The 12,578-nt window shown below is 54.7% G+C and overlaps 2 protein-coding genes across 2 annotated transcripts in view; one reads left to right on the plus strand and one right to left on the minus strand.

Annotated features, from left to right (window-relative positions):
* The window catches only part of LOC109389556 (fer-1-like protein 4), a 33,046-nt gene extending 25,895 nt beyond the window's left edge, over positions 1 to 7,151 (plus strand). The window contains exons 33-42 of the mRNA XM_019655169.1: positions 731 to 858; positions 1,064 to 1,234; positions 1,661 to 1,815; positions 2,403 to 2,563; positions 3,106 to 3,191; positions 4,379 to 4,477; positions 4,713 to 4,954; positions 5,430 to 5,710; positions 5,797 to 5,897; positions 5,996 to 7,151. Coding sequence (XP_019510714.1) covers positions 731 to 858; positions 1,064 to 1,234; positions 1,661 to 1,815; positions 2,403 to 2,563; positions 3,106 to 3,191; positions 4,379 to 4,477; positions 4,713 to 4,954; positions 5,430 to 5,710; positions 5,797 to 5,897; positions 5,996 to 6,200 — 1,629 coding nt within the window. The 3' untranslated portion in view covers positions 6,201 to 7,151. The remainder of the gene's footprint in view (positions 1 to 730; positions 859 to 1,063; positions 1,235 to 1,660; positions 1,816 to 2,402; positions 2,564 to 3,105; positions 3,192 to 4,378; positions 4,478 to 4,712; positions 4,955 to 5,429; positions 5,711 to 5,796; positions 5,898 to 5,995) is intronic.
* A 710-nt stretch (positions 7,152 to 7,861) lies between these two features.
* The window catches only part of ERGIC3 (ERGIC and golgi 3), an 18,703-nt gene continuing 13,986 nt past the window's right edge, over positions 7,862 to 12,578 (minus strand). Inside the window, exons 3-9 of the mRNA XM_019655336.1 lie at positions 11,147 to 11,161; positions 10,351 to 10,382; positions 9,411 to 9,507; positions 9,269 to 9,333; positions 8,401 to 8,537; positions 8,272 to 8,327; positions 7,862 to 8,072 (exon numbers count right to left, since the gene is read on the minus strand). Of these exons, the coding sequence (XP_019510881.1) occupies positions 7,993 to 8,072; positions 8,272 to 8,327; positions 8,401 to 8,537; positions 9,269 to 9,333; positions 9,411 to 9,507; positions 10,351 to 10,382; positions 11,147 to 11,161 (482 nt within the window). The 3' untranslated portion in view covers positions 7,862 to 7,992. The remainder of the gene's footprint in view (positions 8,073 to 8,271; positions 8,328 to 8,400; positions 8,538 to 9,268; positions 9,334 to 9,410; positions 9,508 to 10,350; positions 10,383 to 11,146; positions 11,162 to 12,578) is intronic.

Genomic DNA, 12,578 nt, shown 5'->3' on the forward strand with positions numbered 1-12,578 from the left:
GGAGTGTAAAAAACACAAAAATATATTGCTGTATGTAAATTATACATCAATAATTTATGCATAATTTACATATTTACTAAATTGTATACTTATCAAAACAGAAAAAGTAAGTTTAATACGTACAGTTTAAAATCATGCAAAATGGTGCTATGTATTGCTTAGGCATTCATATATATATATATATATATGTATATATATATATATATATGTAGTAAAAGTATTTTTTACTTTTTTTGTGAGTGATAAACCCCAAGCAAAGGGTTTTTGGCTACTTTAGGGATGAAAGGGAACTAATAAATCAAGTAAAGGGACTCCGGGGGCTTCCATTGGTTGGTAGTGTTTTATGTATTAAGCTGGGCACATATGTTCATTGTATTATTCTTTTATTTAGTTAAAATATTCTTAATTTAAAAAGTAAAATATGCTCATTGTAAAAAATAAATTCAAACAATACAGAAAGTTATAAATTGAATAGGAAGGCCTTATATATCTTTCCACATGTTTTGTTTCATTATATTTTTTGTTATACCTATTTGTATGTCTTAAGTATTTCACAATTAATTGAAAACAAAAGTCATCTTGTCCAAACTCTCAGTTAACTCCTCGCGGTGGGGGGCTCTCTCCTTGGTAACTTCCTGCTTATACTCAATCTGAGATTAGGTCCAGCAAGGGTAACCTTGGGTTATGACAATGACACTTCTCTCAGTTCCACTCCATATCATCCCCCTAGGCTACCAACCTGGCCCCCGCGGACCCCAACGGCAAAGCAGACCCCTATGTGGTGGTGAGCGCTGGCCGGGAGCAGCAGGACACCAAGGAGCGCTACATCCCCAAGCAGTTGAACCCCATCTTTGGAGAGTGAGGCTGGGCCCTGGGGTTTGGGAATGGGGAGCAACTTGGCCATCCAGCCCTGTGGCCCAAGGGCACTTGCTTAGATAGCTGGCATGCTGGTGGGGGATGGGGGGAGAATGGACAGAGGCTGTGAGACCCTTAAAGCCTCTACCCCCACAAGACCACCTCCTAGGGCAAGGAGATGCCCTCAGCCATTCTCCCTCCTGTCCAGGGTCCTGGAGCTCAGCATCTCTCTCCCTGCCGAGCCAGAGCTGACTGTGGCTGTGTTTGATCACGACCTTGTGGGTTCTGATGACCTCATCGGGGAGACCCACATTGATCTGGAAAACCGGTTCTATAGCCACCACAGGGCGAACTGTGGATTGGCCTCTCAATATGACATGTGAGTCTGACAGAACCCTCAGGAGCCATTCTGAGTCTGACCAAAGACATTCAAGTTCACATTGGGGTGTCCAGATCCTTTGATTTCATAGAAGGGGACCTCCCCATGACCAAGACCTTATAGCTTAGTGGTCAAGATCTAGGTAGGCTTGGGAGTTGGGATCCTGTAACTAATGAGCTACACTTGACCTCTCTGAGCCTCAGTTTCCTCATCTGCAAAATGGAAGTAATAATACCAGTATCTCCTTCATAGGAGCCCCTGGCATACATCTTTGATTTTCATAGTTACCATAAGCGATGACTAGGCTATCTTCCACTGGAGTTGTGAACCTGGGTTCCATGTCTTCAAGGGTACTCATCCCTTCCCCTGTGTCCAGCTGTGTCCATTGCTGGCCCCAACTGAGGCATCTTCCTTTTCTGCCTGCAGGGACGGTTACAATGCCTGGCGCGATGCATTCCGGCCTTCGCAGATCCTGGTGGGGCTGTGCCAACGCTGTGGCCTCCCTGCCCCCGAATACCGAACCGGGGCTGTCAAGGTGGGCAGCAAAGTCTTTCTGACATCGCCTGAGACCCTGCCCCCAGGTAACAGCCCCTCTCTGCTGGACAGTCTAGAGGGAGTAAGATGGTAGAACAGAGTACAGGGGGCCCCTGGTGATCAGTCTAGTGCGCCCCGCAAGGATTCCGCCTCCTTCTGCAAACAGAGGAGGTGAGTTTGGCTGAGTAAGGATGAGGTTCTTGAGTGGTGGGGGGAAAAGGGTCTTTGTTGGTTAGCATGAGATCCCCAAAGAGCCAAAGTGGATCCCTCAGAGCCATAGCTAATCGAGTTCCCAGAACACAGGGTGGCCCATAGCGGGTCCCCTACAACAGAATGCAGTTGCCAAATTAAGCTCAGACCATAAATGGCAAGTGGTCCGTCTCTAAACAGGATCTGCACAAAGGCCACCGCCCCTCCAATCCCACTGTCCCTCTGACTGCTGGCTTTTTACTGGCACAAGTTGTTACAGCAGCAGACCCCCACTTTCTGTGCATTGTGGATTTGCTCTCCCAGCCCATGGACTTTGTCCACCACAGCAGCTGCCTCAGCTTAGAGCTTCTATTGAAGGCGAGAGGAGGAAGGGAGGAGAGTTGGGAGCTGTGAGGAAGCCAGACTCACACACCTCTTGTTGCAGGTAATAGGGAGCCCAAGGTGGCAAATGAGGTCCCCGAGGAGGCCCAGGCATTGATGGTGCTGAGGCGCTGGCAGGAGATGCCAGGTCTTGGGATCCAGCTGGTACCTGAGCACGTAGAAACGCGGCCCCTCTACCATCCCCGCAGTCCGGGGCTGCTGCAGGTGAGGGAGGGCTCAGCACCCAATTCCAGAACCCCAGGACTCACACCCAGTCCTGGACCCTGGGCCCCCAAGATGCCCGTTCCCCAAGACCTCCACCTGGGCAGTATGCTGCCGCCTCTGATTCTGGCCCCCAGCATCCCCACTCCAGTCTTGGACCTCCATCCTGGACCTCACACCCCGTCCCCTGACTCTGGTCCTGCAGGATTCCCACCCCTGGACCACCAGGGCTCAGATGTGGCACTCCCAGCCTGCCATCAGGCCCCTAGGATCTGGACCTCAGGAACACCAGATCTTACTTTTGCTCTTAACCTCTCACTTCTGGAGCCTCATCCCTAAGCCCCTACCCTAACCTCAATTCTGGAACCTCCACTTCAGACCCCGCCTTCATCCTCATCACACAGGATCTGCCTAACCATGCCTTCTTGACCCCAGCTCTTCTCTCCACCTCTGGCAAGGCACAGCCTCTGGCTACAGGGCTGTTAGGGGACATGGGGACCCCAACAAGACCCTTCAGACTGGTGCTACTTTACATGTGTCTCCAGGGATCCCTTCACATGTGGATTGACATCTTCCCCCGTGATGTGCCTGCACCACCCCCAGTTGACATCAAGCCTCGGCAGCCAATCAGGTGAGAGAGAGTCCTGGCCCCTCCTCCCGTGGGGCGGGCAGATCTTGGACTACCATGCAGAAGCCCTCTGAAGACCTCGGTCCCCTGTGAAGCAGGCAGAGGCTGCTGACTCAGTCTTTGCATTTAGGTGAACCATTAAATCCTTTTCCATAGCCTTCATGGGTTGGGTGTCTGTCACTTGCAACTGAAAGAGTCCAAATACCAATAAGCCCCCTTCCTCTCTGAGCTAGTCATAGTAGAATTCTGTGTAGGGTGTAGGTACTTCAGATGTTGTCAGCAATCTGTCACTTTCCACCTCTGGACTCTGTTTTTCTTGGTGTCACTCTCAGGGAGACTTTCACAGTCTGGGGGCAAGGTGGCTTCTAATGGTGCCAGGTTTACATCTAACCAACCAGACTACTTCAGCAGAAAAATACACACCTCTTTCCCAGTTGCAGTGAAAGTCCCGGGGCCCACTCTCATTGGACCAGCTTGAGTCAAATGCTGATCCCTGAACCAATCAGTGTGGTCATCGGGCTATAATATGTTGATCGGCCAGTCCTGGATGATGTCTTAGGTGATGTACCCACCTCCAGAGCCAGGTAGTCTGTCTGCCTCACCAGTCACACAGATTGACAGTAGTGAGAGTGGAGGTGGAGGTCACCCACAGAAAATCAGGGTGCTGTCAATGAATGAGGGGAAATTGATACTGGGCAAGAGAAAACAGATATCCAAGAAACACCACGACAGCCAAGGACAGGGCTATTTAGGGTAGGATCAAGAATGTTGCAACCCCTTTTTATCCTTCAGTGGCTGTATGCTGTCATGACTACTCTCTCCTCCCGCTTCTCTCTTCACACTGACTTTCTTGGCTCCCGTGCTACTCCTCTGCACCCCAAAACTTCAGATTGGATGTCACTTTGGCTCACAGTGGCTCCATCTCTGCATCTGAGGCTATCTGACTTAACTTTTCAGGGTCCTAATTCCAAATATATGGGAAGGAGGACCTCGCTGGCCCACTTGGGTCAGCACCATTCCTGATGTCATCCGCTGTGGCTGGGGTGCCTTTCAAGGAACCATGTACATCCTGATCACCCAGCTGGGCACACAGGTGCTCAGTGAATGTCAGTGGCCCTGGCCCAGGCCCTTCCTGCTTCCTCCCAGCACTCCTCTCGAGTCTGAAACCCCTCCCCTGATCCATCCCCCAGCTATGAGCTCAGAGTCATCATCTGGAACACGGAGGATGTGGTTCTGGATGATGTGAATCCGCTCACTGGAGAGATGTCGAGTGACATCTATGTGAAAAGGTAGGCCTGCTGGCTGGGCTGGACTAAGGGCTGTATACTGAGGTGAGATTGCAAACAGGGCCTTGGGCCATCCTGCTGATCGAGGGCTCTGTTCCCTAAGCCCTCTAAGGTGCCTGGACCTGGGTGGAGGGACTGGCCTGGTGGGTGAGCTGAGGGACGAGCTGGGTAAGCAGCCAGGCTCTGGGCTTGGCCCCAGCTGATGCCCAGTCGGCCTGCACCTTTCCCCTGGCACCAGCTGGGTGAAGGGGCTGGAGCACGACAAGCAGGAGACAGATGTGCACTTCAACTCCCTGACCGGGGAAGGGAACTTCAACTGGCGCTTCGTGTTCCATTTTGACTACCTGCCCACCGAGCGGGAGGTGACCATCCGGCGCCGGCCTGGCCCCTTCGCCCTGGAGGAGGCTGAGTTTCGGCAGCCGGCTGTGCTGGTCCTGCAGGTCTGGGACTATGACCGCATCTCTGCCAACGACTTCCTTGGTAGGCGTAGCCTTCCTCCTACCTCAACCTAGCCCCGATTTCTGCCCCCATTGCCCTGCCCGCCAGCCCTTGGTTCCCTGCTGTAACCCAGCCCTGGATCCTGGGTTTCAGACCCTAAGTCACTAACCTTTGCTCTCTGGTCTACTTACTGAACTTATTCAGCCCTGAGCACCATGACCTCCATTTCGACCCAAAGTCCCTGACGCAGTGCTCTGATTTGACTCCAGCTCAGGTTGCTCTGGACTCCAAGTCCATGCCTTGGTTCCTGCTTTGGCAGTCTGGCCCCGCCCTCGGCCCAGTTTCTTCCGGGGCTGTGGTATGTGGTCCATAGCTGTGGCCTGACCACTACATTCTAACCTCTGATGCCCCGACTTAAAATCCAGCCGTGCTGCCACCTTCCACCCCCCACCCCCCACCCCCATGGCCCAGATGTATCTTGATCTCCTGACTAACTCAGAGGGCTCTGGTCTTGCAGGATCCCTGGAGCTGCAGCTACCGGACATGGTGCGGGGGGCCCGGGCCCCTGAGCTCTGTTCCGTGCGGCTGGCCCGCGACGGGGCTGGGCCGCGGTGCAATCTGTTTCGCTGCCGCCGCTTGCGAGGCTGGTGGCCTGTAGTGAAGCTGCGGGAGCCTGAGGATGAGGAGCGGGAGCAGCGGGAGGCTCAGGCTGGCAAAAAGAGGCGGAAGAGGAGGAGGAGGGGCCGGCCAGAAGACTTAGAGTTCGCAGACCCGGGAGGCAACGTCTACATCCTCACGGTGGGTGTGGCCAGGGCAGGGACCGGCGGGCACGGAGCCAAGCCTCAGCCACAGAAGAGCTCAGCCTCTGTTCTTCCCTTTTCCAGGGGAAGGTGGAGGCCGAGTTTGAGCTGCTGACTGTGGGGGAGGCTGAGAAACGGCCAGTGGGGAAGGGGCGGAAGGAGCCTGAGCCCTTGGAGAAGCCCAAGTGAGTGGGCGGCGGGGAGGCGGCCAGAGCCCGAGGAGAGGGAGTGCGGCGGGCCCAGGGCTTCCTCGTCATCCTGACACCACCTTTCCCCCCAACAGTCGCCCCAAAACCTCCTTCAACTGGTTAGTGAACCCGCTGAAGACCTTCGTCTTCTTCATCTGGCGCCGGTACTGGCGCATCCTGGTGCTCCTGCTGCTGCTGGCGTTGGTCACCATCTTTCTCCTCCTCATCTTCTACACCATGCCCGGCCAGATCAGCGAGGTCATCTTCCGCCCCCTTCACCGCTCCCTGGACTCCAACTGACCTGGGACACTCATCCCATAGCGCCCTGGACGTCCTTACCACCAATATGAGCTATTCCTGTTCCCTGCTTTCTATGAATAAACCTTAGCACCATCCACGCTGATGCCTGAACACAGGCTGTGCATAAAACAGGGGGCAGAGAACAGAGATGTTCTTGGGTGACCTTAGGTGATGACTGGATACCCAGGGATGGAAGGCTGCCCACATGGTCCCACCACTGGGAAGAACAGGACCTGGCAGGAGGTTTAGGGCCAAGGAGACCTGGCCACAGAGGTGACATGCCATCTGGGCAGCCCACCTGTTGCTCCTGCCAATGGTTGGGTTCCTCTCACCTAATCTGTTTATGGCTTCTGCCATTCCATTGACAGCTAAGCACTTTACAAATTTCATAAATTTGTTGATTCTCCAACCCTGAGAGTAGGCATATGAGGTAGGGCACTTTGGGTTGCAAGTAATAATCCCAACCCAAACTGGCTTAAGCAAAAGGAATATTTTGGTTTGCATAGCTGTCAATTCCCAGGGTTTAGCTGGCTGGCTTCAGGTGCAGCTTGTCATAGGGTCCAAATGATGTCACTGAGACCGGTTCTCTGGCCCTGGGCTCAGCTCTGCTGTCCTCTGGGGGCAGCTCATTCTCCGACCAGGTCTCTTCTTGAACTGCAGGATGACTGCAGCAACCTGACTCCCCATAGCCACATCCGGAAGGAAAGCCTTCCTAGTCCTCATAGAACCTGGCTAGTACTAGGTCATTGTGACCAGGGGAGTGGGATGTGCTGATGGGGCCCTCCCCTGGAGCTCAGGGTGGGAGACAGACCCTCCTCCCAAACCACTAAGCTGACAGGATGGACAGGGAGGTTCCCTGAAGAAATTCAGGACACTGTTAACAAGCAGGAATGGTTTTTGGCACCCGCAATTTATAGACAAGACTGGTGTCCACAGAGGGATTAAAATAACAGCTCGCAGTGATCACATCAGAGCTGGATCTCAGGTCTGTCTGCTGCCTCCAGAGGTTTTGTTATCACTGCCCTACTTTGCTTTCTGTTCTCTCTCCGCTTCTACTCTACTATCCTACCCTGAAACTCCCTGAGAAATGAGAGGATCATCTGACCAACTGTTAATGTCTCTGGTTCCCTGGACTGGGGGAGTTTTAAGGTCTTGGGGCCTGGTTCTCCACACGTATTAAGGGCTGTAATGGGAAGCCCTGACAAAGTCCAGAGCTGGGGTCTGATGCTAGCCCTGCTCCTGTCCCTCCCTGTTCTTCAGTTCTGCCTCCACCTGGGAGACTGGCTGGACCCCTTTTGGCACCAGAAGCCAGCAAGGGCTTGGCACAGAGCATGGTCAGAGATCCAGATGATTGAGCCCAGGATGGCAGGGGCCCCAGCTTCCGCCATCACTACAGAGGTGGCAAGCCCTGGCCTGCACCCAGGAAACATCCTGGAAAGGTCTGTCTCAGCCTTGGGGCTGAAACCAGAGGCCCAAAGACCATAGGGGAGGAGGACGTCAGTATGGTTTAACTAAAGCCCTATTACTCGGGGGGTGTCCCGGTAGGGCTCCCAGAGGGCAACTGGCCTGATCCGTTGGTCGTGATTGCCTTCAGTGAGGCTGTGATGAGGGGTTGTTCCCAGGCTCTGGCCAGACCCAAGAACCACACAGAGATCAGCAAGTATTATCACAACCAATAGATTTATCAACCTGGGGTTGTGCTGGACTCTCCGAGTCAGGGGTGGGAGAAGGCTGGGAAAATGACCACAAAGCCAGAGAAACAGGAGGAAGAAGGAACAGGGGCAGGGGCCAACTACGTTGTCTTCCCTAGATCAATTTTCTTCTGGATGGCTCGCGCCGAGTGGTAGATGAGTGAATCGATGAGTCCAGCCACTATGGGGAGACATGAGGTGCTGGCACTGGCCCAGCTCAGCCCTCGGCTTGGCCTCGAGCCTTACTGGCCAGGCCAGCACCTCCCATTGGCCCTTGAGGTGCCCCTCCTCCCCTAATCAAAACCGGGGTGTGTGTGGGGCCCAGGTTTTACATTCCCCATCAGCCCCCAATTTCAAATTGATGCCCTCGAGCTTCTAACCTGTGAACATGCCCCCGATGATAGCGCACACGCCCGTCAGGAAGTGCGTGAAAGACCTGGCAGAGGGGCACAGGGATCAGCAGGCACCCCTACCCCCAAGCCCAGGCCCTTCCCTTTCCCCACCCTCACCTGTGCTTCTCTGTCAGCTTCACCATCATGGGCGAGAGTTCGTAGAGCACGAAGACTCCAGGAAGCCCCTGGTCGCCCAGCAGCCCGTTGGCAACCTTCTCATGTCTGGTCACAGAGAACTGGTTTGTCCTCAGCACCTGGGATGGGAGGAGAGACTGAGCCAGGGCCAGGTCTACAGCCTCACTCCCAAGCCCCCTCCACTCTACCCCTGCTCCTGTCCTGTGTCCTGTAGTGCCTTGAGTGTTGTGGAGGAGAAAACGAGGCCCCATGTTGGTAATGAACACGGAAGGGTCTGGGGACCACCTAAACGCCCTCTCTCAGCCTGACCACCGCAGCTTCCCCTCCGGTCACCAGCTCTTTAAAGTTGACAAATTCCAGCTACGTTTGGTGGATCTTCTCAAGGGGGGAGAGGGGGGGGCGGGGGCGGGTTCCATGGATGAGAAGGAACTCTCCAAGGCTATGCCATGAGCTCCTGGCAAAGCTGGGCCTGACTTCCTCTGCTTCTCAGTCCTGTGCATTCTTACCAGCCTTCTGAGATGCTGTTCCACAGCAGAAAGGGGAGCAGGAGGCCCAGGGAGGGTTAGCCCCCAGCCCAGGGTGGACGATGGGGGACAGTGAGGCAGACAAACAATAGGCACTGGAGGAATGGATGGACGCGGTTTGAACAAGTTATAACAGCAAGTGCTTTGAAATCCAACTGCCCAGGCAGGGCCTGCCCAGGGCTGTGAGGGCAAATCACCTACCCTTTCGGAGCCTTAGCTTGTTGCCCGTCATACGGGAATAAGAGCAGCACTTCACTTCCCGGGTTGAAGGGGCTCAGGTGCTTGGCACCAAGAGGGACTCTGCTTCCTGGGCTCCGCAGACTCACCTCGCCATCGAGCTTCATGTACACTGTGGGTACCACCTTCACAAAGTACTGGAACATCATGGAGGCTGCAGGGAGAAGACCGTACTGGGCATGGGTGCCGGGCAGGGCTCCGGGAGCTGGGGGCTACCTCCCAGGTGGGTACCTTGAGGTGCGGTGACGTTGGTGAGGTCCAGGGGGTTCACAATGCCCGGGTAGTCCTCCCCAAATGACAGGTGCCGGATGTAGTGGGTCATGTTGATCTGTAAGCAACACCAGTGCCTGGGCCTCAGAGCACGGCAGGCCCCACCCACCGAAAGCTCTGCCGTACAGTAGCACACAGGGGCACCTGGGTCTGGAGAGTGGATGTGTGGAGATGGGGGAGGGTGCGAGGGGCCCTGTCGGGGAGAATCTGACCGAGACAGGCACCCCTACTCCCCACCTAGGAACTCCTTTACAGAGTCTGCGGGCTCCTGGGGCTCCGGAGTTTGAGGTTCTGGGGCTGTGTCCAGACCTCAGGCAAACGGACTGGGCAAGGGCCCTTTGTGGCAGGTGCTAGCTTCCCCTGAGGTCTCAAGCCAGGGAAGCCTAGGCTAGAGGGGCCATAGAGTGCCCAGCTCCGGCTCCTGTCCTGCTCCAGTCTATATCAAACTCCGCCACTAGAGGGATTATTAAAAATATGCAAATCTGATTACATCATGACCCCGGTTAAAGTAGGCCAACAACCTTGAACTGCTCTCAGGACAAAGCCCAGACTCTTCAGCATGGCCTGAGTGCTGTGATCTGGCGCCTGCCTAACCTCTCCAGCCTCATTCATCCATACCGGCCCTTGTGGTTCCTGAGAAGTGCCACTGTCCCTCCTGACCTTGACCAAGGTTCCCTCTGCGGGAAATGCTCTTGTCCAACCCCATCTCCTATCTCCAGCCTGCATAGATCTCAGTTCAAAGGTCACTCCCAGTTACTCAACCCTCAGACTGGATCCCCTGTCAGAATGTGGTATATTTTTCTTTATCTGCTCCCCTACCCAAGGATGTCCCTACAGAGAAATGAAGGCAGCAACCGTCTCCCACCCCGTCCGCCCTCCATGGTTTCCACCTGGTACGTACGTTGTCAAGGCCGAAGCTCTGCAAGTCGTGGACTAGGAGAGAAGGGGGAAAGTGTCACCAGGCGGAGCAGGACGGGCCACCTGGCTCCCCCAGAGCCCTGGCTGGGGCCGCCTCACTCCCCCCTCTGAAGTGTGACCTGCCCGGCTCTTTTCTGGCCCCTCATCAGCCCCCTGGCCTCCTCCTTCCCACCCTGGCCTTGCTGGAGGGCAGCCAGAAAGGGCCTGCTTTGGGCCTGTGCGAGAGGCCACGCCCTGCTCAGAGGTCTTAAAAACAGACCCCAGCTCTTCCCTGACATACAGGAGCCTTTTATGGGCATCATTCCAGGCCTTCACTCCTACCATGGCCCTGCTGGCATCTCAGGAAGTAAAACCCCTTGACTTCGGTCTCTCATTAAATAGAGCCGATGGCCAATCACTGAACCCCAAAGTGAGGCAGGACCTGAGAATGCTCTTTCCCTGACTCCTCTACCCCCACCTGCAGAGCCCCCCAGAAGGAAATCCTATGGGTACCCTGTACCATCTGTCCCAGAATAAGTTCTTCCAGCCCGCTGACCCTGATCCCTCCTGCTGGGAGGAACCCCAACTCAAAGATATTGGGTTGCTGGAAAAGTCATGACATATTTTTTTCTATGTTTTGCATTGCAAAAATGCGTCATGACTTTTCCAACAACCCAACAGGTCCCAGTGCTTTTTAGTCACCCAGCAGCCAGGCCAGAGAAGGCCCCAAACCCAGGCCCATCCACACCTCCCCCCATCCTGTGAGGCAGGCTGCCCCCAGAGGAGGCAGGGCCACTTACTCTCCACAGCATGTACTGCAGCATGGGGGAGGGGAGGGGAGAGAAGGGAAGGAGAGAAAAAAGATTCAGAGCTGCACAATGAGAACTATAGAGCAAGATGTGTGGTAGAAGGGGAGGCTGGAATATTCTTGCCTCAACAGCAGGGTCTGGACCCAGCTGCCAAGCTTCCTCCTGGTTTAAAGGAGACAGTCCCTGGCCAGGAAAGAGTGCAAGGGGGCTTGGGGGTAGAAGTATGGTGGCCTAGGAAGAACAAAAGACCTAGAGCCCAAACAGCCACTTTTCTAGCTGTGTGACCTTGGTCCAACCACCTGCCCTCTCTGGGCCTCAGTGATCTGCTCTGCACCCGGCTGTCCTGAAGACCAGGTAGGATTTAAGACAGAAAAGTGCTTGGTAAACTTTATATAATCTCTCCTCCTCCCCCACCCAAATCAACAGGATGTCAGGAACTAGCTCCCTGGCCTTCAATTCAGCCAGATCTCTGGCCTTGGGCACTGTAGCTTTGTACTTTGAACATCCTTCCAGGGGACAATACACTCTTTGTCCTGGGTGCCCCACGCTACTGCCACTTCCGGCACCATCTCCTGCTGAGTGCCTGCAGGCCCCGTGCGCCCACAGCTCAACACTGACTCTCTTCCCTCAATCCCAGTGAGTGCACCCTTCTCCGGCCCTCTCCAGAGTAAAGGGGGCTCCGGACCCACCTACCTGCCCCTCCCCAACACTCGGCCTCACCCCCACAAACTGCGTTGAAGACCAGCAGGTCTATCTCCACTGGGCCTGGTACTCCTGCTCACCTTTGTCACTGGGCAGCTCAGGACTGCCAGGTCATTTCTCAGGCCCTGAACTCTTGTCACAATGTGGCTCTGTTCATCCCCTAATATGATCCCGGCTCCCATCCTTCCTAGACCTTCCATGGGCCCTGCTACTCATCAGCAGAAACCTCATGTCTTCAACCTCTAAATGTTCCCCTCATCTTGCTCCAACCACAGCCTGGCTCTCCCTTGAAGGTACCATTTCCCTTGCAGCCCTGCAACGGGTGACTACTCTCCCACACCCGTCCTCCCCCTTGGTCTAAAGAGAGGTCCTTGCGCCTTAACGCCCCTCCCAGATCACTGTCCCTAGATCGTCTCTAAAAATCTCCAGCTTTGCAGCTCATAGCCAGCTGTATCACCACATAGCCCTACTTGTTTCAGTCACTTAGAGCTCTACACAGAACCCCCAAGGGCAGCCCTCCTGCACCGTTTCTCAAAGGTTGTAGCCACTGGCCACCACTCTCATGCGATCCTGTCAAAATTTGTGGTGATTTCCATATCACCCAGCTGCATGGTTTGCCTTTCCTCCCGTTGCCACGTTTGAGCTTTCTACACTTTTGAGGGACTAGATTCTGTTTTTTCCTTCTTAAGGCCCTCACTCCAATAACTGTCCCTCTCATCTC

Source organism: Hipposideros armiger, unplaced genomic scaffold, assembly GCF_001890085.2.
Source record: "Hipposideros armiger isolate ML-2016 unplaced genomic scaffold, ASM189008v1 scaffold_238, whole genome shotgun sequence".
Taxonomy (NCBI): Eukaryota; Metazoa; Chordata; class Mammalia; order Chiroptera; family Hipposideridae; genus Hipposideros; species Hipposideros armiger.